We start from the raw sequence: 25,463 nt of genomic DNA, 5'->3' as shown, positions 1-25,463 counted from the left end.
AGTGGATCATGGCAAAAACAAGGGAGATTTCTGAGGATTTCAAAAAAAGTTTTTGTTGCTTATCAGGCTGGAAAAGGTCACAAAACCATCTCTAAAGACAGATTCTGTAAAAAAAAAAAAAAAAAAAAAAAAAGAGGAATTTTAAGACCATTGGTACCCTTCCCAGAAGTCAACAAACAAAGATCAATCCAAAAGCAAGAGATGTAATAGTCTATTGGGTCAGAAAGGAACCCAAAGTAACTTCTAAGCAACCAAAGTTCATGTGATGACACCGATCAAAATCTCAGTGTTGAAGCTTTTCTGTACTGAGGAATGGGATGCAATTATTCCAAGCCGTTGTGCAGGACTGATGAAAAGTTACCAGAATCTTTACTTGCAGTTATTTCTGCACAAGGGCTCACAACAGATACTGAAAGCTTCACATACTGTACTTTTGCCAGTCACATATATCTGAATCATTTCTCAATAATTAAATGAAGTATAATATTTTTGGCTCATTTGTTTAGTTGGGTTCACTTTTACTTTTAGGATCTAATGTTTTTTGGTCACATTTATGCAGAAATATAGGAATTTCTAAAGGGTTCACAAACCTTCAAGTGACACTGTATATATGGCTAAACATAATGGCTTGTGGTATAACATCACCACTATGAGACCTAGGGTTTCAGTACTTCATGCTTTAACCCTGAATAGTAAGAATAAGAATCAGACAAATCAGAATCAGACCCATGGAGGTCTGGATTTGGAGTCACACTGAAAATTGAAGTGGAAAAACACATTACAGGCTGATCCAACTTTGATGTAATGTCCTTAAAACAAGTCAAAACGAGGCTCAGTGTGTGTGGCCTCCACGTGCCTACAACACCTACAACGCCTGGGCACGCTCCTGATGAGGTGGGGGATGTTCTCCTGAGGGATCTCCTCCCAGACCTGGACTAAAGCATCTGCCAACTCCTGGACAGTCTGTGGTGCAACGTGGCGTTGGTGGATGGAGCGAGACATGATGTTCCAGATGTGCTCAATTGTATTCAGGCCTGGGGAACGGGCGGGCCAGTCCATAGCATCAATGCCTTTGTCTTGCAGGAACTGCTGACACTCCAGCCACATGAGGTCTAGCATTATCTTGCATTAGGAGGAACCAGGGGCAACCGCATAAGCATATGGGCTCACAGGGGGTCTGAGGATCTCATCTAATGGCAGTCAGGCTACCACTGGCAAGCACATGGAGGGCTGTGCGGCCCTCCAAAGAAATGCCACCCCACACCATTACTGACCCACTGCCAAACCAGTCATGCTGGACGATGTTGCAGGCAGCAGAACGTTCTCCACGGCTTCTCCAGACTCTGTCACATGTGCTCAGTGTGAACATGCTTTCATCTGTGAAGAGCACAGAGCGCCAGTGGCGAATTTGCCAATCTTGGTGTTCTCTGGCAAATGCCAAATGTCCTACTTGGTATTTGGCTGTAAGCACAACCCCCACCTGTGGACGTCAGGCCCTCATACCACCCTAATGGAGTCTGTTTCTGACCGTTTGAACAGACACATGCACATTTGTGGCCTGCTGGAGGTAATTTTGCAGAGCTCTGGCAGTGCTCCTCCTGTTCCTCCTTGCACAAAGGCAGAGGTAGCGGTCCTGCTGCTGGGTTGTTGCCCTCCTACGGCCTCCTCCACATCTCCTGATGTACTGGCCTGTCTCCTGGTAGCGCCTCCATGCTCAAAAGTGACCAAAACTTCAGCCAGAAAGCATAGGAACTGAGAAATGGTCTGTGGTCACCACCTGCAGAACCACTCCTCAAGTCCAAATAAAAGCATTATCAAATTTTATCAAGTCTTCCACATTCTTTTACGGGAAGCAAAAAACAAAAGAATATAAGTGAGTTTTAAAAAAATTTAGATATTTAGATATTTAGCAATTTAGATATTTGTCTCTTCAAACTCAATTTTTCACTTTTGAAGATTTTGTCATTTTTAATTACTGAACTAACAATTAGTAGCATAAACCTTGTTTTTGATAACTGCTGCACATCTGTGTTGCATCAACCCAAGGTATGGTACCTGAATTGTCATGCATTTAAGTTTTAATGGAAAGAAACTTAAATGCACAAGCCAGACTTTTGTCCCTTCCATACCAAGGCCAACTGATATAGTACATAATTTATTATTATTTTTCCCCACTTAAATAAAAAGGGCTGTAAATAATATGCAAGTCCTTTAAATTTCCTTTAAAGCAACATTTATTTACAAACCCATTGACGTCAAGATCAATCAAGAATACACAAACATCAGGACAAGCACAAGTCCATAACTAGAGTCAACATGAACTTATTATTCTGTAAAATCATTGATGACATGAAATGTAATTAATTTGTATATTAAGTAACATCATGAATAAAAAAAACAACATTGTATAGTGTGCCTATTAAAAGCTATGCCCTTGAAACTAACAATGCAGAAAATAAAATATGAAAAAAAAAGAAACCATCACAAACCTGCATTAATCCCTCATTAACAGACTAAATTCATAGCAGTTTAATTTACTCTAAGATCAATCTGAGTCACTGTCCTTGTCAGTGTCTGCCTCCTTCACATCCACACTGAACTTGTACTCCTGGTCACAACCCATGTAAGCATCACTCATGAAATACAGTGTATAGTTCTGAACACCAACAACAGGGGCCACAAAGTCCAGTTTTACCTGATGGGGGGAAAAAACAAAAAAATAAATAAAAATACACTTATGATCAGTACTATGAGTCAATATTAGTGCCATACATTATTTAGATAATAGCAATATACACAATATTGTAATAACAGAAAACCTTTGCTTTTTGTTGCAGAGTCAATCTCTTGATCGAGATAAGACTGTTAGATTTGGGGTCTCCAATCACAACCCACCAGCCCTCTTCACGTTTCTGAAAAATGGGCATTAAAAAAAATTGACAATTTATTTTTCAGGATTTAAATGACAGCACAAGGACAACACAACACAGAGCTATCACATCCTAGTGCACAATCATTAAGAAAAATTTTTTTTATTATTATTATTTTAAAAGATAATTTTAAACCTATTAGAAATCAAATTATTTAATCTTTAATTTACACCTCTGGATTTCAAATCAGTCAAAATGTTACTAATTAGTAGATAATTGGGAGCACACCTGTGAATACAAAAATACATGTCAGATTTTTAAAATCTAAAACAAACAAAAAAAATTTTTGAGGGTAAAAAAAAAAAAAATTGCTGTAGCTGTAATGGCACAGCCAGTAATATTTCAGCCTTCCAGCTCTAGATCCTTTAGTTCATTCTTGAGTTTGGGCCACTGATTATGCAACATGCTTCACACAATACCCTTGGATAACTGTGTGGAATTGGTAAACTTTGCACCAGTGCATGAAACTGACCGCTACATCCTGTGTGCAGCACAGTGACTAGAACAAAGATGGATGCGGAGGAGATCGACACTGAACTGGTAGGGCAAAAAAAAAAAAAAAAAAAAAAACTACCCCCAATTATATGGCAATGTTTTAGCTTTAAGATTAACAACACAGAGGTACTGTGCAATATTTGCAAAATTAAAGTTGCTACATCAAGTGACAAATGAGAAATTTATCAGCACCTGAAACAGCACAGAGAAGAAAATTCAACATTCTGAAGGCAGTGGCTCAACTGCTGACTGAATGGTGAATGCAATATGTATTTTACTAACCTGTGGAAACAGTGGAGCAATGACAGGTCCTGTAACCTCTTCCTCTCTCTCTAACTGCACCTGAACAACAACTGGACTGCCACTGGAAAATCAAAAAAAACAGTTACATTACACCCAAATGGATGAACACTCATTTCTGGTCAATGACATGATTTAAGCATAGCGCTGTAGGTAATGAAACACAAAACAAATGCTTTTTAAATGTAATGAATACGCCAAGGACTGTTAATCACCCGGATACCTTATTTGCATATCATCGCTGTCGGGCGGAAACCTCGTATGTCCAAATTGTCACTTTCATATTTTTTCACACATCGATGCTATTGGTCAGTCCCCACGTGGGTCTGTTATATTTGCAAGTTATTAACCAATTTAAAGTCTTGAAAATAGCTTGAGCGCAAATCTCATAACTCCATTGTACACTTCAGCTGTCCACCTCTTCCTCACTCCAAGGGAGAGCTTCGTGGCATATTTCTCCTCAAGAAGAGTCGCAACGAATCAACACGTCTTCTGAGGTAAATGTCTTCAAAACACTGGGCTCAAAGAAAAAAAAAAATCTTGACCACCGCTAGTTCTGGTGCTCATCTGAGGACAGGAATTTAGCGCAAGACAATCCACTGCAACGCGGACTAAACCCTGTGCATTGCAGATAAGGTAGTGTTTTTTTTAATTTCCTGAAAAATAACGGTTTTGGAGATACGAGGATTCTGCCTGACAGCGACGATATATGAAAGGTTCTCTGCAATCACCTACACTATTCAGTGCTTTTCTATGTAAGCACTAGTTCTGAATGTCTGGTTCCAATGTTGATTAGCTGAGGATTAGGCAACTAAATTACATGGGTAAGCATTGTTCCATTTCAAACCTCTTATGTGGTAGGGAATTTTTTCTGCTATCTTTTAATAATAATTTTTAATACAAAAATATTTAATATTTTTTATACCTCTCAAGTAATGCTGCACAATTAATTATATCCCAAACGCGACGTCAGCCTGTGCGAATTATATGACAGCACAGCGACTAGAACAAAGATGGATGTTGAGAACTAGAACTGAAGTGACTAGAACAAAGATAGATGTTGAGAACTAGAACTGCAGTGACTAGAACAAAGATGGATGACACTAAACTGGTAGCCAAAAAAAAACCCAAATAAAATAAACACCTCTACCTCTGCTATATGGCGATGTTTTGGCTTTAAGATTACCAACAGCAGAGAGGGGTACTGTGCAAGATTTGCAAAATTAAAGATGCTACATCACATGACAATATGACAAATTTATATCAGCACCTGAAACAGCACAAAGAAAATTTTGATGAATGAATGACAGAAAACCAAGATTAATAAAGAGACAGCTGAAGAAAAAGCACAAGCTGTTACCTGAAAAAACAAAACAATTACAGATGTATTTGTGAGTCTCACATCATATGATAAATCTTCGCATAGATATAAAGAAATCGAGGACTCCATAACGTGCTTCTTGGCAGAAAAAAACGTTACCTAATAATCCGCACACTGGACAAGAGGTAAACTATTTCTCTCAAGTAGCAATCCCTAAGCTTTATAACTCGCACCGTAGCAAAGTTCAAAAGGAAATGGAAATTCTTTCAACCACTAAGGACCTGTGGTCATGCAGGACAAGTGAACCATATACTAGCTTGACTGTGAACTTTGTTGAGGAGCTTGAACCGAAAAGCCTCTGGCTGCAAACAGTGTATTTCTCCGACAACCACTGAAGTGAACATAGCCATGTGCTTGAGAGAGGCACTGGTTGCATGGGACCTCTTTGAGGAGCGTCAGGTCGCTATCAGAATAGACAACGGAACCAACATTGTAGACTTCATAAACTTCAAATAGTATATATTACATCCTGCAGAAATGTCCATTTGTTTGGACAAAATGTTTAAAATATCTTATTTTTGTGAAAATGTGCATGTTATTTATTGTTTTAATTATTTAGCTATATTTTAGAGAAAAGTTTACATGCAAATGTGTATTTGTAAAACTAGAAAATGTTTTTAGAAATAATTTTTTTACTAAATGAAATAACATTTCAGCAATATCACTAATCCTTGTGTGTGCATTTTTCTTGATAACATTTATCGCAATCGCAATATTGACCTCAATCGCAATACGATTTTTTTTTCCAAATTGTGCAGTCCTACTCTCAAGGATTCTTCATATCACATCAACATTAAAATACTTATCAAAATTATGAGACATTTAAGTATAATGCTTTTAGAAGTTTCAAATATTCACACAGCTGACATTTTCTCTATTGAGAAAATCTCTAAAGACATACATTAACCATACTTTGAGTGCATGAACACATTGTATGCATTATTTACTACACATCTGATAGTGTTTGGGGTTTACCCTTTGCAATCAACTATGTGGGCTAGTGGAGTACATCTTCACCATGAGCTTAAAACTAGGAAGAGTGCCACAGCAAAACATCCACTGTGGTTCCATTTACAAGGGAGCAGGTTTTTCCTCTCTGCTGCCGTGAGACTGTAAAACGAGCCACAACGATTATGTGTTGGAAAGGCTTCGTGACCTCGGCTTGCTGCGGCGACCAGGCCTCCAGTTCTTGGCATCGCCTGATACCGGGGACGCCGAAAGCATTGCTCGGGGAAGTGGGCGAGCACCCATGCTAGGCTAAAAACAAACCCTAGCCGGTCGGCTTTCCTGTCCATTCTACTCTCTAATGTTTTCACCCTGGACAATAAACTAGACTACATCCAACTCGCCCACTACACGGCGAGACTTTAGAAACTGCTGCGTCATCGTTTTTAGGGAGACATGGCTCAGCTTCAGAGTTCCGTACGCCACCATTCAGCTAGATGGGCTCACCTCGTTTCGTGCCGAGAGAAATGCAGCACTGTGCGGTAAGGCTCGCGGTGGTGGTGTGTGTTTACATCAACACAGAATGGTGCAAGAACTCTTGCTTGTGTCTAGCTACTGTTCATTGTTAGTGGAGTTTGTGACTGGTAGATGCAGGCCATTTTATTTACCATAGGAATTCACCATGGTTTTCATTGTCAGAGTGTACATTCCCCCCAGCGCTGCTGCTAAAGAGGCCCCAAGTGAACTCTATGGGGCTATATTAGAGATTCTGTAGATGGATCCCTGAAAGACTGTATCATCGCCAGAGATTTCAATCATACAAATCTCAAATCAGTGCTCCCTTAATTCCATCAGTATGTGGATTTTGTATAAACAAGATCCATCGTATTTTCCCCTCTCGTTGCAAACATTCCCAGCACACATCATGCAGAGCCCCGCTCCCCCACCTCGGCTACTCAAACCACATCTCGGTTATGCTAATTCCAGCATACAGACCACTCGTCAGACGCTCTAAACTGGTTCCGAATCAGGTGAAAACCAGGCCAGCAGGAGCCACCTCTGCTCTTCAGGACTGCTTTGAGTGCACTGACTGGAACATCTTCAGGGAGGCTGCAACCAATGGTGACTCCATCAACTTGGAGGAGTACACGTCAACAGTGACCAGCTACATTAGCAAGTGCATTCATGACGTGACCGTCTCCAAGACAAATCACCACACACTCCAACCAGAAGCCATGGATGACTGCTAAAGTGCATGCTGAAGACTAGAGACCTAGCTGTCAGAACAGGTCTAAGAACAGCATGGGCCAAACTGTTCCAAGCCATCAGAGAAGCAAAGCACGTACATGCCCAGACATTCCACAGCCACCTCCAGGACAGCGGAGAGACCCGCACATGTGACAGGGCATACAGGCGATCATGAACTAAAAGACAGATTCACCTGCCTGTGATAGTGATGCCTCCCTCCCAGATGCACTGACTGACTTCTACGCTCGATTTGAGGCACAAAACATAGCGGCAAGGAAGACCATCCCTCCCCCCAATGATCAGTTACTCTGTCTATGCAAGGCTGACGTGAGGAGAACTCTATGCAGAGTTAACCCACGGAAGGCTGCTGGACCAGACAACATCCCTTGCAGGGTGCTCAGAACAGCTAGAGGATGTCTTCATGGACATCAACATTTCCCTGAGCAGCGCTGCTGTTCCTACATGCCTCAAGATAACCACCATCATCCCCATCGCAGTCTACAGTGTCCTGCCACAATGACTATTGTCCTGTCACACTCACATGCATTATAAATTGCTTCGAGAAGCTTGTCACGAGGCACATCAAGACCCAGTTTCCACCCTCACTGGACCCCTACAGTGTGCGCATCTTCCAAACCGCTCCACGGATGATGCCATTGCCACAGCCCTTCATTTAACCCTCACCCCACCTGGACGATAAAGAGTTACGTACGAATGCTGTTCATAGACTTTAGTTCAGCATTCAACACAATCATCCCTCAGCACCTGATTTGGAAGCTGAGCCTAATGTGACTGAACACCTCCCTCTGCAACTGGATCCTGGACTTCCTGACCAGGAGACCTCAGTTAGTCTGGATCGGGAACAGCATTTCCAGCACCACCACACAGTTCTTGAGGCCCTTCAGGGCTGCGGGCTCAGCCCACTGCTGTTCACCTTGCTATCTTCCCTCCATCATGGACATTTACACAACACGCTGCATCCGCAAGGCCAACAGCATTGTGGATGACCCCCACACACTCCTCACACACACTTTTCTCCCTCCTGCCATCTGGAAAAAGGTACCGGAGCATTCGGGCCCTCACAACCAGACTGTGTAACAAAGTACAAGAAATCCCCTTGGATGCAGCTGCCCAGTCATGAAAATCTATTGAATGAAGATCTCTACGCAGCCTACCACTTGCTGTTGCTGTTTTCCCCAATTGCTCCCACTTTGGTACAATATTACTAACAGTTGACCATGGAATATTTAGTAGTGAAATTTCATGAATAGACATATTGCAAAGGCTGAGAGCAACCCATTTCACAAATGTTTGTAGAAGCAGTCTGCATGCGTAGGTGCTTGGTGTTATACACCTGTGGGCATGAAAGTGATTGGAACACCCAAATTCATTGATTTGGGGTGTTCCAAAATGTTTGCCAATATACTGTATGCTCCAACTTCCGTGTTTTGTACATCAATGCAAAACATGCTGAAAGAATAGTGATATCTGTAATCCTTACCTTTTGATGTCATCTTTGTCAACCACTTCATAGGAGAGCTCAATGTTAGGGTATCGGTTACAGAAACGTGCCACATCAGCCATCTGAATATCTGACAGCTGCAGAAGATTAATGCGGTCCTCATCCTCCATCTCCATGATGTCAAAGATGCTCTCCACACCCTACATTTACATTTACAGCATTTAGCAGACGCCCTTATCCAGAGCGACTTACATTTTTCCTCTCTCATTTTTATACAACTGAGCAATTGAGGGTTAAGGACCTTGCTCAAGGGCCCAGCAGTGGCAGCTTGGTGGACGTAGGAATCGAACTAGCACAACACCTTAACCACTAGGCTACCACATCCCCTACATACACCAAAAATGCAATGAAAGCAAATTTCATGAGTGGATGAAATGAAATAAATCCCCAAATTTTCACCTTTTCTGTACAGCGTTTGACGTGCTCTGTTGTGAAGTGTGGCAACTGTTTTAGATAAGAATCCTTAGACCACATGGCTTGTGTCACCATTTGAGCTAGCTCCATAGCAGCCAATGCTGGACTCAGCCAGCCATTGCTTGAGAGCACGTCTACACATGCCTGGATGAGACGTACAGCCTACATGCAAAAAAAAAAAAACAACAAAAAAAAACACAAACAAATTTTTTTTTTATTAAAGAATCTTAAAACATTAACATGTATTGCTTATAACATGGACATAATTGTCTTCAGGGACTGTCCATTATTTAAATATGTAACTAGGGTAGCAACAGCTAAAAAACAAATAGCTGGAAGGCTATGCACTGTATAGCACACCCTAGTCATGGAATAAAAATAGAATTTTGTCCTCTCATGGCTGTATATTTTAACCATGGATTTAAAGTTTGTGTCAATATAATGATGCACTGCAGAGAGACGACCACACTATTTTGACAATATTCATTCACTAACACTAATTTTCATTTACTAACTGATAATTATGGGCACGATACCCAATTAAATGTCAAAATGTGCACCACATGATCCTAAATTAAGTTACATAGTCCAAAGGCAAGCTTGTCAGTCAAAGTTTTAAGAAAAAAAAAAAGCAATGCAACTGGTAACTTTAAAAAAAAAATCTTTCGAAAAAGCATGAACAGCAACCCATTCTTAAAGAAATAGCATTCAGGTTTCCTGACAATGTTATTAATCTTTCTACAGGAATTTAACTGGGTTATTACTGTTTGATTGTGGCTATGTTCTTTAAGTTTTTATTGGAGTAAAATTTAGATTCATAAAAATTCATTGTTGAGAATGAAAACTGGAAGGGTACAATCTTTGTATCATGCTTATTAACAGCAATGTATCAGGTTTTCCACTTTTCCAGCTGTATTACACATTTACGATCATATTTAAGTATCTTTTCTGTCCCAACAGAATTATCAAAGTGGGAAAACTCAGTGGGTTGCAAATGTCAAACATTAACCTAGAAGAAAATTTCAATGGAACAAATTACACGTACAATAGAAGTTTGAAGTGGACCTATAATCAATGTATTTGCCTTTTTCTCCCCAATGCATTTAATTCAGATAATGGAAAATAATCAATGAATTGCATCAATTCATAAAGTCTGTTACAACGAGAATTAAGCACATATTTTGCTCACCTTACTGAGTATTTCTTCAGTGTCAGACTGAAGCTCAGCACTCAATTGCATACGCGACAAATGGGCCTGTAACAGCAGGTTGGTCTTCACATGGGGGTCATTAAACTTGGGGCTGTTCAGTTTGTGAGGTACCTTCTGGGCTAGCTGCACAGAATAAAATGCATAACATTAATCACTAAAGTCAAACAGCCTCTGTGTTTTTTAATTTGTGCATGTAATTGACCTGATGAAGCAGGGTGTCTTCGTGGTGCCTGATTGGTATGTTCTTGTACTCAGCAGCATTGGAGATGATCTCAATCAGACCACGGATTTTAGTCTTGGCATTCAGAGACATGCTGAATAACTCTAGACAACAAAAATTTCAGAATATTTTTTAAGTAAATGAAATTACAAAAAAAAAATAATAATAATATAATATAATAATAATAATAATAATTATATATATATATAAAATTCTTTAAAAATTCCATCGAAATAATCATCTTACCAATGGTGGTATAGTTAATATAGTAGTATGCAGCAATCATGCCAAGATTAAGAGGTGCAACATCCATCTCATCCTCAATGCTGATGCACTTGGACTGCTCCAGATCCTGCAGTGTGTTCTCCACCAATTCAGACAAGTGGTCTGACAGATGCCGATGAGACATACCTGCATTATAAGGAGCAGCCAAAAACAATAAAATATATAGATAAAAGCATCATAGATAAATGGCCTATCAAACTTCTTTTTAGCACACAGCAATATCTTACCCTGAAGATTGTAGTAATTGGGGTTCTGGGTCATTCGGCGGTAAAGAAAAGTCCAAGTGAGGTAGTCCACTGCATCCTGCTTGTTTTCCACAGTCTTAGTGACTATCTCAGCGTTGAAGTGGTCATGAAGACGGTGATCCAGATGAGATTCAACTGGCAAAGGCTCATAAAGAAACTTCTTAAAGAAGTCCTTACATACAAAGAAAAATGCAAAGTGTGTGAAGATTATGGGAAAGATGAAAGAAAAAAAAAAACAATGGGAAGTTTCATAGCTTGAAAACTTGATTATACCTTTTTAGAGCCCTGGCACATAATGACACAGCAGCCCTCATCATCCTGAAGGGGACGATTGGCCTTCCCCACCATTTGCAGCACATCATAGATTGGGTAATCCACGTAACTAAAAGGACAAAACAAAAAGGTTAACAATGAATCTTAACTAATACACAAAAACTGAGATTAACGATGACTACTAAATACATACGCATGAATTTTCCCATTGTAATATTGTGTGTCCATGACAATGACCAAATGGGCAGAGATGTTAGTTCCCCAGCAAAGAGAACGAGAAGCCACCACAACTTGAATAGCACCTTTAAAACAAGAAAATGTATACATCAGCTCCTTCATTTATGAAACACCAAAAGAGGGCATTGACCTATAAAAGCACCATCACGTCACAGATTTTGCAGTTTATACAAATGAACCTCCAAGTTTCTTCTAATCTAACCCTTCTAAGTCACATTGGGTGCTGCATTTCTGTATGAGCTTCTGGTAGCAGGGCCCTTTGTATGTATTTTGGCAAATTCAGCATTCAATTAGCAGTTATGAGTAGGTAAACTTACATTTCTGGTCAAGAGCAGGATAACTGTATTAGTAAATTAAGTCTACAATGAGCACTACTAGAAACCCAATCTGTTCATATAATTGAATCTCTCACACACCCGTTACTCATTAGTTTGGGACTCATAAGTCTATGCAGGATTACATACTAGGATATATCCCCACAAAAGTGTAAAATGTAAACGTTTTGCACATTTCTAGCATTTAGTAGACGCTCTTTTCCAGAGTAACTTACATTTCACAACCCTCTACAAGGCGAGTAAATCACTGGCATATGCGAGTAAATTTCCCAATAGGTGACAAAGATATATCTTTAATTAGTCAATGGATAGTAAATTTTGATTTTACTCGCCTATGATTAAGGTTAAATAAAGTTTACCGCAGATATAATTTCAATGCCTGCCTTGAGAGTACTCAGTCTTTTAGCAGTGTTTTTCTTATGTACTCAACGTCTACACATGACGTGCAAAGAGAATTGACACATCACAACAAATGGTCTTCTTACTTTACTTTCAATGCAAAAAAAAAAAAAAATTAATTACACCCCAAAATGAAAACGCTTGATAACTTGTTTTCAAGCACAAACTAAATTAAAGAGTCAAGATCTGTGCAAACAGAAGGCTGTGAATGCACTGGCGAACAACCAGCCAAGAACGTCAAACATAAAAAAAAAAAAAAAAACATGCATTCTAAAACAAAAAAAACAAAAAAAAAAAAAACATGCATTCTAAATCGAAAATAGACAGTTCCAGGCTCAGTGGCTGTCAGATTTTGACTGGCTTTTGTACGATGAGGAGAAACAAAACACTTAACAGGAGAGAAATTTTTAACTTGCTCAATATTAAATATAATTACAGGTTCACACAGTTTGAAACGTGGAAATCTTACAGCATATTTAAACAGTAAACACCACACAGCTTGTTAAGCTGGATTCAAGCAAAGACCCTGTGGAATCTGCAATTGCAAAAGGGTTTCAAGCACAAAATAAAAATAATGACAGCACAGAGAGATGTAACCTTTCTGTAAAGATGAATACAGCAACTCAGATGAAGCCACTAATTATGCTGCAGAAAATAAATGGTCTGGACATATTCACTGCACTGAACTCATTTCAAATATTTCTGCAGATTTACAGGATATGGAGTAAAAGAAAGTGAGTTCAACTACATATCAATTATGATTGATGGTGCAACTGATTATTCTGTGACAGAAAATGAAGCCATCTATGACGGGTATGTACATGCTGGGTTGCCAGTAAATCATCTTGTCAGTCACAGAGCTGTCACTTGCTCATGCGGATGGTGTGACTGCACAGTCCTCAATGTCAAAATCTGAATTCATCTTGAGAGGAAAAGAATCTTGTGAGCCAAGCTGGGCAGTATGCAGAATATATCATATGGAGAATTTGGCCTAAACCAGTCACAATGCTGACATTGCAGATCCTTCAGGGATTTGAAAACCTTTTTCCCCTCTACCAGCAGTTTGTTGCATTTTGTAATTTCCTGGCTGATGTGCTGCAGGAGATAGCAACATTAAATCAGAATGTACAGAAGGCAGACCTCCATCCTACCAAGTGCAGTTGAGAGCTATTTGACCAGTCTTAACATTAAAACAAACCCTCTCCCAGATGGTACGCTGGAAACTTTCATCACACAGTGTCTGGAAAAGCAAAGTAGAGGTGGTCACACAGCTTTTCAAGGCATTGAATTGAAAGGGGAAAGAGAGCCTGATTGACCATCTGAGACCATCATGTTCAGTCTGTGAGAAACACCTTCATGCTAAACTAGATAGCCTGCCTGGAGTTAAAGATTAAAGTGCACAAGCTGTGATGTCAATATTTGCAATATTCAACCATGACAAGTGGCCTGATGACAGAAATCAACTTGAACAACAAGGAGCTGATGGTCTTCACTGAATGTCTCAGAGATAATCTTGTTCAATCTGGATGTGAAGTTGAAGAAAGCCCTAGAGAAAAAGCAAGTGTCTAATGATCTTCATGGCAAGCCCTAACTGGACCTTTACCAGACACGGCTGCTGAAGCAACCCTAGAGGGATGAGATGCAAAACATTCAGATTCTTCTTGTTCTGCCAATCAGTTCTGCCATCTGTGAAAGAGCCTTTAGTGCACAAAAGAAAAGAAAATCAGATGTCCACAGCAGTCTCATATCCTCACGCCTTTCAGACATGATCCTCATTTCAAGAGAAGGCCCAGAGCTTCAGCAGTATTTCTGAGCAGTATGCTCAGAAATTTTAGATTAAATGGAAAATTAATATGGAAACATAAAAATTCAGATAAAGTATAAAAAGTAAAAGTATATGTTTTTTTGTCGTTCATTTGCTTTCATGCATTTTATGTAAAAAGTCTGGTGAATAAAATAAATTTACTAGCCAATGGTGACTCAAGCTTCATTGTGTCCATAAAGGGTTGTTTAATGTCAATATATACAACTGAGAAATTGAGGATTAATGGCATTGCTCGGGGCCCCAACATTGACAGCTTGGTAGACCTGGGACTTGAACCATCATCCTTCCAATCAGCAGTCCAACACCTTAAGCACTAAGCTACCACATATGCCCTGAGCTAGGTTCTCTCCAACTATGTGGGTTTCATTAGTTTATATAATTCAATGGTCATTCATAGAGTATTTTATGATGGTTGCTTAACACCATGCCAGCATCAAGGGCTAGTCATGACAGAAGCAATGTTATGAATAAATAAATAAATAAATAAATAAGCATGCAAACGACTTGCGACAAAAAAAACACTTAACAGGGGAGAAATTTTTAATTTGCTCAATATGAAATATAATTACAATGTAACAAGTTGAAAACCTACAACTTGTTTCAAATTAATTTGAGATAAAAGCATTTAAAAACTGGTTAAAGGCACCACATCAAATATCTCCCTAAAAGACCTTTGAACTAAATGTCATACAATGGTATTAATCTCCATGTGCCTCAAAATTGGTTGCAAAAGAAACGACAAAATTTCACTCATCAATAAAACATGAGTGTCTTAAACAATTCTTGTACACGCGAGACAGAATAACACAAACATTTGATCAAAAACATTTTTTAAAATTGATTTGCATTTTAAAATCAGTGAAATATGTATTTGATCCCCTATCAATCAACAAGATTTCTGGCTCCCTGGCCTCTTTTATACAGGTAACAAGCTGATATTAGGACGCTCTTAAAAGGTTGCAAATGAACATCAGAATGATTCAGAAGAGAACTGTGTGAAGTGTGTTAATACCAGACGGCTAGATTTTGGTCTCATCTGACCACAAGGCAACTTGCTAAAGTCAGCCTCAAAACCTTCATGACTTGGAGAGGATCTGCAAAGAGGAGACAAAATCTCTCCGGTGATGTGTGCAAACCTGGTGACCATCTACAAGGAATTTCTGTCCTCTGTGAATGCCAACAAGGGTTTTGCCATTAAGTACTAAGTCATGTTTTACAAAGGGGTCAAATACTTATTTCATGAATTAAAAGGCAAATCAATTACTTTTGAAAGGTTTGTGTTGTTATTCTGTCTTTCACCGTTAAAATAAACCTACAATTAAAATTATACACTGATCCTTTCCAGTGATTCATACAATTATCAGCACAATGCATAAAATAATACAGATTTGGGCCAGCAGCTTTAGGTAACATTCACAAACATTCAGCACAAGAAAAAAAATGCGATCTCTGATTTTGACAGAAATCTGTCTCAGAATCTTGATGAAGTAACTCAGATAACCGCTCTGTACAATTCTAAAATACTACACTGCCTTATCTGATCTTGAGGTGTTGTAATGGTGTGGAGAATATTTTCATGGATGATGGATGCCAGTCTTCTGGACCTTTTTGTTCAGAATATACTTTCTAATGTAATATCATAATAAATAATTTGACTAAAACATGCTGACAAGCTACAACTTTAAGCACAGCAATATTAAAGTTCAACATGGACTTAGATTTTTTTCTAGTGAATAGAACTTCTAAACAGTGCCACTCAAGCTGCCAATTATTCTGAACACACAATCATTCACCAAGTATAAACAGTCCATGGGTTTTTAATAAAATGTCAGTAATAGAACACTATTTTTTTAGTCATTTGTTTAAAAATGTATCAAAATAACATATTGCTTTTGTTTCATGGTCATTAACTACTTTATAGTTGCTCTTGAATTGTGGATTCTGATTTGTTCACGTCTTTACATACCAGAGTTAAAGAGCTGTTCGACTATCCTGCGTTCAGTCATTGAGAGTCCTTCGTGAAGATAACCCACACCATTAGAGATGGTTTCTTTCAATGCAGTATCGGACAGTTTCTCCAGGAATGGGACCAATTCCTTCTCAGAGCAGTGTAGGAACCTACAGAGACAAACTGAAAATTAAGCAGAGCTAAGGAATGGAGATGTTCTAGGTCTATCATAAAAAAATAAAAAAAAAAGGAAGCCTGACATCGAACAATGCATCAAAGTGAAAGCTACTGCACCTTTGTGGAACCACATCAGCAGCACAGAAAGTTAATATATCAATGGCAGTAAGACGAGTCTGTCTCCGAGAAGGAACAAACACTAAAGATGGTTTAGATGGAGAATGCTTCATGATGGTGTAGTACACAGGTTTAGCCATAGACAGTAGCCGGGTTTGTGTGTGACTCACGTTGAAACCCTGTTGGTGGTGAAGTGCCAAGAAAAGTTAATCATTTCATAATCTTATCCACTTTTTCCATTTGTCCCCTCAACAGGTAAACAGACCAAATCAAAACTGGGTTTGCTCTTTAGGCCTTTACCTGAATGTGAAGCTCCAGTGGCACAGGCCTGACATTTGGGTGGAAGTTGAAGGTTGCTGTGGTGCTACAACCCAACCAGTGTGCCACATCTTTTGCATTGGACAGAGATGAGCTTAGTGCCACAATTCGAATGGGACGCTCAATCTGAGAGGAGATGTACCTCATCCTGGAGCAGATAACTTCTAGTACAGGCTAAAACCACAAGAGAGAAAAAACAAAATACAATGCATGTTTCATACCAAAACAGATTGCCGAGATATTCATAAATGCATGTCATTTTAAGACATCATATATATTAAGTAGCAGGACTAATGCAGAAACATTACACCTACGAAAAACAAAAACCAACATTGTTAATATAATAAGCCTTACCCCGTTCTCTCCTCCAATAAGATGAATCTCATCCACAAGAAAAAGACTGACATTCTGGACATTCTTCCTCTGTTTCCATCGGCGGGACAAAATATCCCACTTATCTGGGGTGCTGATGATGATGTCACCTTTCCCCAGTAGCTTGAGGTCAGTGCTGGTCTCTCCAGTGAGTATGACTACCTTTTTATTCAGAAGAACTTGAAACTTCTGGTGCCAATCCACAAATACCTACACACCAGAAGTAGAACAGTATACTTTCATTCTACTGCATCAGCTATATATGGTTAAAAATGAATTGCTTCTGGAGTGAACTGAAAGTAGTGTGGCACATTTAAAATCTTTATTTCACAATTCATAAAATCTTCAAGGAAAAAAAAAAGAAAAAAAAAAGAAAGTACCAAAATTTGATTTCTATGGACTTCATGAGACACAAAGTACTTCTATAATATGGCATATAAACCGCACTTTCATGCAAAGATATTTAAAAAGCTCTATTTCTATCTATATGGCACACACAAAACACTCATAAGAGCAAAATGTTACATATACAGTGCAGGTTTTAGAACTTTCAAATTAAAACATCTGATCTTAAAGCACAAAGCCATCAAGACTAAAAAGGTTAAAAAGGCATGATCATTCAATTTAAAAAAAAAAAACACCACAACTGTTGAGATGTTGCTGCCCCAACTTATATCGTATTGGCATGATATCAGCAATGTGTATTACAGATTATAATCAGAACTGCCAACCATTGCACATTTTTGTGTAAGCTTCACAAATACATAAGAGTACGCTTGTATCCAATAAGCAATAAGAAGACATTAAATGAGTTAGATTTCAGTTAAATAGAACCTTCAAATGGACCAAATATTTCTGAGATTAGTTATGAAAATTGCAAACATTGGTAGTTGTAGGAACACTAAGGACAGTGATTCTATAACATATGTAATTTAATTTGAAAGCAGTATGCCATTGATAAGATGGACAAAAGGGTGTTTGACCATTTGGGCCATGCTTAAATGCTGATGAAAGGCTTGGTGCTTATACTTCTATATTAATGCTTAGAGCAGACATTTACATTACATTTTACATTTACGGCATTTAGCAGACAACCTTAACCAGAGTGACCATTTTATGCAAGTGAGCAATTAAGGGTAAGGGCCTTGCTGTGGGGCCCAGCTGTGGCAGCTTGGTGGACCTGGTATTCAAACTCATGACCTTTCAATCAGTAGTCCAACACCTTAACCACTAGGCTAACACATCCCGCAGGAAACACACCTCAACTGCAAGCTCTAGCACATCCCACCTAGATTGTATGAACTGTATGAACACTTAGAAACAAGCAAAAGCTTATATTAAGTTTGCATACTTGTTCAGCCAGAGACTCCATTGGTGTGATGTAGACGCAACGGCCTTCTGAGTTGTGCAGCAGCATCCTGAGAATGGCAAACTCTGCACAGATGGTCTTCCCACTCCCAGTGGGGGCGCCAACAAACACATTATCATCACTGTTGTATACAGCATTAAACACTGAATAGGGGAAACAAAACAGGTCCACATGTACAATTACCACCCACTTTAACAGCAACACTTACACAACAGAACATAAATGCAATTTTACATTCATTTAATCATTCAGATCGAGGTCAAGATCTTCAGTTAATCTGTACATCAAACACCAGGTTTGGATGTGATCCTAAAAGCAATCAATCAGAGTTACTTTAATAAGTAGCTTTTGTCGTCATTTCACCATTTCACTGTGTACTGCAACAGCTATATATGGTTGAAATGAGACAACATTTCTCCAGGACCATGGTGCTACATAAAAGCAAAGACAGAGCTAAGGACTTAGTAAGTAAATCTTAGCCACATAGTGCAACTGGGCAACCTGGTGCAAACAGTGCAGGACAACACAAACAAGACAGTGCAGACAAAAAAATACAAGACAATAAAAAAAAAAAAAACAATACACAAAAGACAATAAACAGAAACAGTGCCGACCAGTGTGTATATACTGCATGTTCAACAATACTGCGTGCAGTAATACTAGAATGAACACAGTGTCATAGCAGCAGGTCCCTGAAATAATGTAAAGTATTGTGCAAAACAGCAAAGGACTGAAATGTGAACCATGGTATTTGTAGTGCCAGGCGGACTAGTTTGAGTATTAAGCTGCCTTCACACTGCACACGACAAACGACCGCAGATAAACCGGAAGTCATTCATTTCCTATGGAGAGTTGCAAGGTCGCTGCGTGAGGTGCCGACCACCTGCGGATCCGTAATTTTCGGATCCGATTTGAGCGTTGGATCCATTAAAAAATTGAACTTGTGCGACTACACCACATCCGATATGCCGACCGGATGTGATGTATTCTAATGTTGTCCTATCAGGTTCGTGTGCGTGAGATAAGAATTATTGAAAAGTATTAATATTAACTTTAGTAATTTTTAAACTTTACCAAAAACAATCTTTTTGTTTTAAATACATTGTTATTGATAAAGTAATAAATTATTAATATTTATATTGTATTATTTTTAATGTTGTGTCCATGTTTCCTCAAAAATTATTCACGGTCTTTCTGGATTTATTGTTGCATTGATTGTATTTACTCCTTCATTAATTCATTCCTTCATTCACCATGATAAATGGAGGGAGAATACAGGTTCTAGCTTTTACTCTCTTTTACTGGAGACCCTGGAGACGCAAAGAAAACATTGCAAATCAGTGTGTATAAAACACTACCTGACTCGGAGAAAAAGTCTCGGTGAGTATCACCGTTTAGTGCAAGAGTTGCGCCTTAATGGAGAACATTTTTTTCACGATCATCTAATAATGGGTTTTCCGAGACCGCGAGAATTAACTTCTCTCCCATGTTGACGTCTACACGATTATATTGCATATTCCGGGCGACTGTCACTAGGGGGCCAAATCCGACAGTCGTGTCCGTTTGTCGTGTGCAGTGTGAAGGCGGCTTTACTCCATGTTTTTCTGTGAATTACTAAGGTTTACATGGAATGGTGCTTAAAAACACTGAGTTACTATATTCTTTCTTTGAACTTTCTAATTAACAAGGCATTTGCACCTACAGGATTGTTGCTGTTACTCTTACATACACAAAACGTGGTGGATGGGCTACAATAATACAAGACCACATTGTGTTCTACTCTTGTCAGCCAAGAACCTGAAATTATCAAGGGCATGGCTCTCTCATCCTGGAACGTTGAAGATTTTTCTAGTTAAATCTTCAAACTTAAACTCTCCAAACTGCTGGTAGAAATTTGGTGAGATTTTGGTGTCCATGATAGCATCTTGTTCCTAGCATCTTAACTTTAAACTTAAAATTTATATTTGTATTGTATTTACTATTTTACACATTATTTTTTGAATGTGTTGACGACAAACAATGAAGATCACCTCTCACACTAGCATTTAGTGTCAAAATCAAGCTAGGGGGTGTTGAGAATTAAACCCATGCTGACCAACTGACCTTTTCATCCCATTGAAAGTCTGGTGTGATTGTGAGCCTTTGGTCTGCATTTGGTCTGTGAGTTAGGTCTGTCTTTTGGACGATTTTACCTTACATTTCATCCTTCAGCTATTTGTACTTTCAATAATTCTGATGTGCAAGTAGGATGGATGACAGTAAGTAGGATGAAAGCTTCTTCCTAATCATTTTACCTATAATTATACCTTTTTGACACTAGGAGTTGTATACACAATGTATTGTGTTGTCTACACAATGTATATGGAGTTGTCTACACAATGTATATGTAAAATGTATGTTACCTTGGGTCTGAATAGGATTGAAGAAAGGAAACATGTTTTGGTAGAGGCATTCAAATGCAGCATTTCTGAGGGCAGATACAGGAAGAGGTTGTAGGTCAAGCAGCTCTGTTGGAGGTGGATACTTCTCTGGCAAGATCAGGTGGCGAAATGACACTGGCAGCTGGGTTTCGCATGCTAGAATGAAAATGTGTAAACTGTTAGCATGTTTTCAAATTCACTTCTTCACAACTAAAGACTTTAACTTACAAAGCCAACGGTCTGAGGCAACTCTGATGAAGTACTGTGGAGGCAGTGGCTCAAATACAGGAACAAAAAAGGTGACCAGGTGCTCATCCTGAGCATACTTAGACTTGAGCAGGAAATATTCATGGTGTAGGATCACTTCACTGTCAACATCTTCCACCAAGATCCAAAATGCCTCTGATGATCCATGTATCTGAGGACGTGTAAGACAAATATCAAATAGGGGTGCAACAATCTAATATTTCAGACCAATGTATTCGATAAGTCAACTATATGCTATGTATAACTGTGGCCATCTAAGCAAGGAGTGGTATGAAATGACAATTGCTTTTAAATTGGTTAGCAGTAAACAGAATATTGGAAGTAAAATTGAGCACTGTGCATGCCACCAAGAAGACATCTGTAGATCAACCTGAGAATCTGAATAATGTTGGGCAAATGTGAATTGGAGACTGGTGATTGAATTCATTATATCAAATTGTCATCTTACGAACAGTATCGTATTGTGTGGAAACCTAAGATTTACACCCAGATGGTTAACTTTTGAACTTAAATTTTATATTTGTATTCCATTTACTATTTTACTGAATGTGTTGACGACAAACAATAAAGATCACCTCACACTAGCATTTACTGTCAAAATCAAGCTAGGGGGTGTTAATATTCACTATGGAGAGAATTAAACTCATGATGACCAACTGACCTTTTCATCCCATTGGAAGTCTGGTGTGATTGTGAGCTCCACTTTAAGTGTGGACCGAGTGATAGGCTGAAGATGCACTGCCAGGTCCAGTTTTGGGAACTGATGCACATACTTATGTATGGTTTTCCCAATCTTGGGCATACGAATCAATTCGCCTTTAAAGGAAAACACATTTTAAAATGCATGCACACAATGGGTTAAGGAAAAACGTTCTTGATCTGCACAAAAGTAGATTATGTATGTAGCACTAACCAATTTCATTGTGGTTGAGGTCATACAGTCGTTCAAATGGAAAGCTTTTTTTCTCAATTTTCTTGATGACTTCTTCAGGAAGTTTGCGGAACTGTCGCAGAGGAGACATAGACTGCCACCTGAGACACAGACAAGCAGATTATATTATTTCATACATTATTTTTTGCCTCAAATTACATTAATCAATCCAACCTGCAAAGTATATGGTTTCCGAACATTTACCAAAAAAAAGCCCACAAACAACAACCAAGAAGTAGTAAATCCTAATGACTTACATCCTTTTGTCAATCATCTTGCAAAGGTTCATGGTCTTGTCAGTGAGTTGTGCCCAGCCTCGGCTCAAAACAATCTCAAAGATAGCCCTCATAAGCCGACCTGCACTCTGGACATAAAAAGAGCAAAATGAAAATAGGGATTTCAGTGCTGTCCTGTGCTGCCAGCACATTAAAATAATGTGGGGTGGTTTGTTAAATTGAGTAAAAATAAAAAAATACATTTTTTTTGTAAACTTGCCTGGGTGACATAGACCATGTCGGCCATTAGAGCAAAACCTTCCAGCTTAAGTTGGGAGATATAAGCCTGAAGCAGCACATTTATCTAACAAAACACATTATACATTTTGAGCACAAACATAATGGGTTTGAAACAGCTTTACACACACACACACACACACACACACACCTATACACCAACCCACCTTAGCACTAGGCTCCTCAATACTCTCCTTCACTGGAATTGGCACCCTTTCCAGAAGTTTCTGTAGTTCAAGCTTCTCCTCCTGTTAGTCAAAAACCAAACATGTTTCTTGCTAAATAGAACCTATCAATTATATTAGCATCATCATAATAAGCTGAAAAAAATGAATCAACAACAGTATCAGACAGACATTGAGCACATGTACTTATCTAGAAATGAATTGCTATCAAGAGCTTTTATGCTCACAGTTCAGTTGTTGGCAAAGTGAGTTGTCAAAAAAAAATGCTACAACATTTTTAGAGGAAAAAAATGCTAGAGATTTTAAATAAAAAACAAATTAGTAAATAAATTTAAAAAAATTGTTAGCTGGGAAATGTAGAATGATGAAATTACCTCTCTCACAGTGATGTTCCTGAATTCAGAGGAGAGGGAGAACACCCTGAAGAGCTCAATTTCACTGAGTGTAGGTTTAAGCAGCTGATTATAAGTCATTACGGAATCATGTGTGATGTAAAAGTGACTGGCAATGCGGCCCAAGTCCGTCATCTAAGAAAATGGTTGGATTAGGTAACAAATTTTCTATCACAGCTTGTTTATAAGTAAACCCTATGTGGGTAATATTTACTTTTGTCTATACAAAAAGGACATTCAATAGCATTGAATACTTAAATGTTGATTATGTTGCTGCAGCAGCAAGGATCTGAATACATATTTATACTGCTCAGTCTAATAAATCAGAATGACATTACATTTATTGCATGTATTACAAACATGTTTTATATATAGCGATATTTAATGTTAAGAGATGATAAAATAAATGGAAAATCTTCAAGCATTCTCTTAAAAAGAAAAGTTCTGACAGAGGCTAATTCTTTTAGCACTTACATTATAACAGCTATATACAGGTCAATCGCGCACCAGATACTTTTTTTCTAATGAAATTTATAACAAAAACAGCACTTGGAACATTTGAGGCAATCTGCAAATAAAGTTTGCCAGACATAAGTTTTTGACTGTTTAGTTAAAAATGTAATTAAATGTTAAATGCATTGTTCTTTAATAAATAAATATTGGTATTCTATATTACCTCAGTGGTTTGACCATCACTGAAAACAAAAATGACTCAAAATGATCGACTTTAAATTTAGCTTAGCAATTTTCTTCATCTTTTCTTTCCCAGCAGTTACAGCTACTCTAGTAAAAGATGGGATACATTCATAATGTCTTATTTAGTGTTGAATGTACATCAGTCTTAAAGATTGGTGTTTATATCCATTATGAAAAAAATATTTAGCAATAACTAGGCCACTATTCACCTGGAAGCTACCAGTCCTCTTATCATATTTAGTCAGGTTGCTCTTCTCCAGTACAGTGGCAGCAGTGTGCACAAGATCCATTCTACGCAACTCCAGCAGGGGATCGGTGTTGCGTTCATCATGGGAAACCCCATAGAGTGTTGGGTTACGCAGCATCCGCACATACAAATAAGTATAACCCATCCAGTTCACTGCATCCTGAGATAATAAAAATAAGATAAAAGATTCCAGAAACATTATATAAAACAATTTTCCATATAAACGATTGTTTACATTTTTTTTTTTTTTTTTATGTTTACAATGGTAAAACTGTCATGAACAACTATTTTGGGTGCATATAGAAGCCTTACTTTAGCATTCTGGACATTGCCCAGCACAATCTCAGCATTGAGCATGTCTGGGAGTTTGCCTAACATTTGACTCTCTATAGGCAACTGCTGGTTAAGCAGAGACAGGTAATACTGCAGTTCTCCATGGGATGTGATCAAAATGCCCTCTCCTTTAGAGTCGTACTGTGGGCGTCCTGCACGCCCCAGCATCTGAAGCACAGAGAAATGAAAATTTAAGAGAGGAGAGTAAAGTGGCAATACAAAACAAGACAAACAAACAAAACCAAGCACACACAATTTTAAAAAATGCCCTGCACATGCACAGTTAAAGAAACAACTTCATCTCTCCTTTTTTCTTTGAGGAAAATATTGTTGAGATTTAGAACATAAGCATTTCGTTGCTGTCGGGCGGAATCCTCGTATATCCAAAACCATTATTTTTCAGGAAATTAAAAAAACGCCGTATTTTTTTGAGTTATTAAACATTGTATCGTTAAAGTTGCTATTATACCTTATATTGCCATCATATACTGTTGTGTACCAACATTAACATCATTTTCCCAAAGTCACGTTTTATCGGAGATACAAGCTTTATGACTTGGGAGCAGGGAGATACGAGATTATGCTGTCATTGATAAGAATTGTACGGACACAGACGTCGCTGCTGCCAGCAGTGTTCAATAAAGTCTGCGGTCACGTTGAGCCTTTTTACAAGAGACAAGGCTTCAATAGTTAACTAAAGCTAATGACTGTAGTTACATACATCTTTCTAAACTCTATTTTAAAAGGTTTAAGAGCTATAAGTGACGCAATACAAAACATGATAAGCTGATTAGGCTGTCTAATAGGTGGAAATTAGTCTAATCTGCTCGCAAACCTACCTTCGTGGCTCACGGGTTTCTTTCTGCACAGAAGCTATTTTCACTTGTTAGGGTAAAACAGTGTTTTACATGCACA

At 38.4% G+C, this 25,463-nt stretch overlaps 1 protein-coding gene across 1 annotated transcript in view; it reads right to left on the bottom strand.

Moving 5' to 3' along the window:
• Positions 1–2,216: 2,216 nt before the first annotated feature.
• snrnp200 (small nuclear ribonucleoprotein 200 (U5)) overlaps positions 2,217–25,463 on the bottom strand; it is a 42,393-nt gene continuing 19,146 nt past the window's right edge. Inside the window, exons 20-45 of the mRNA XM_060882488.1 lie at positions 24,528–24,716; positions 24,178–24,375; positions 23,255–23,407; positions 22,863–22,943; positions 22,679–22,762; positions 22,441–22,547; positions 22,166–22,284; positions 21,914–22,068; positions 21,214–21,403; positions 20,968–21,141; positions 18,548–18,708; positions 17,179–17,406; positions 16,807–16,998; positions 16,507–16,685; positions 16,231–16,382; positions 11,662–11,770; positions 11,469–11,577; positions 11,178–11,367; positions 10,912–11,076; positions 10,648–10,769; positions 10,425–10,568; positions 9,221–9,397; positions 8,801–8,961; positions 3,708–3,789; positions 2,820–2,912; positions 2,217–2,695 (exon numbers count right to left, since the gene is read on the bottom strand). Coding sequence (XP_060738471.1) covers positions 2,546–2,695; positions 2,820–2,912; positions 3,708–3,789; positions 8,801–8,961; positions 9,221–9,397; positions 10,425–10,568; positions 10,648–10,769; positions 10,912–11,076; positions 11,178–11,367; positions 11,469–11,577; positions 11,662–11,770; positions 16,231–16,382; positions 16,507–16,685; positions 16,807–16,998; positions 17,179–17,406; positions 18,548–18,708; positions 20,968–21,141; positions 21,214–21,403; positions 21,914–22,068; positions 22,166–22,284; positions 22,441–22,547; positions 22,679–22,762; positions 22,863–22,943; positions 23,255–23,407; positions 24,178–24,375; positions 24,528–24,716 — 3,864 coding nt within the window. The 3' untranslated portion in view covers positions 2,217–2,545. The remainder of the gene's footprint in view (positions 2,696–2,819; positions 2,913–3,707; positions 3,790–8,800; positions 8,962–9,220; positions 9,398–10,424; positions 10,569–10,647; positions 10,770–10,911; positions 11,077–11,177; positions 11,368–11,468; positions 11,578–11,661; positions 11,771–16,230; positions 16,383–16,506; positions 16,686–16,806; positions 16,999–17,178; positions 17,407–18,547; positions 18,709–20,967; positions 21,142–21,213; positions 21,404–21,913; positions 22,069–22,165; positions 22,285–22,440; positions 22,548–22,678; positions 22,763–22,862; positions 22,944–23,254; positions 23,408–24,177; positions 24,376–24,527; positions 24,717–25,463) is intronic.

This window comes from Tachysurus vachellii, chromosome 11 (genome assembly GCF_030014155.1).
Source record: "Tachysurus vachellii isolate PV-2020 chromosome 11, HZAU_Pvac_v1, whole genome shotgun sequence".
In the NCBI taxonomy this organism is placed as follows: domain Eukaryota; kingdom Metazoa; phylum Chordata; class Actinopteri; order Siluriformes; family Bagridae; genus Tachysurus; species Tachysurus vachellii.
Note: the sequence above shows the minus strand (reverse complement) of the source record. Positions and strands in the feature narration are given on the sequence as shown.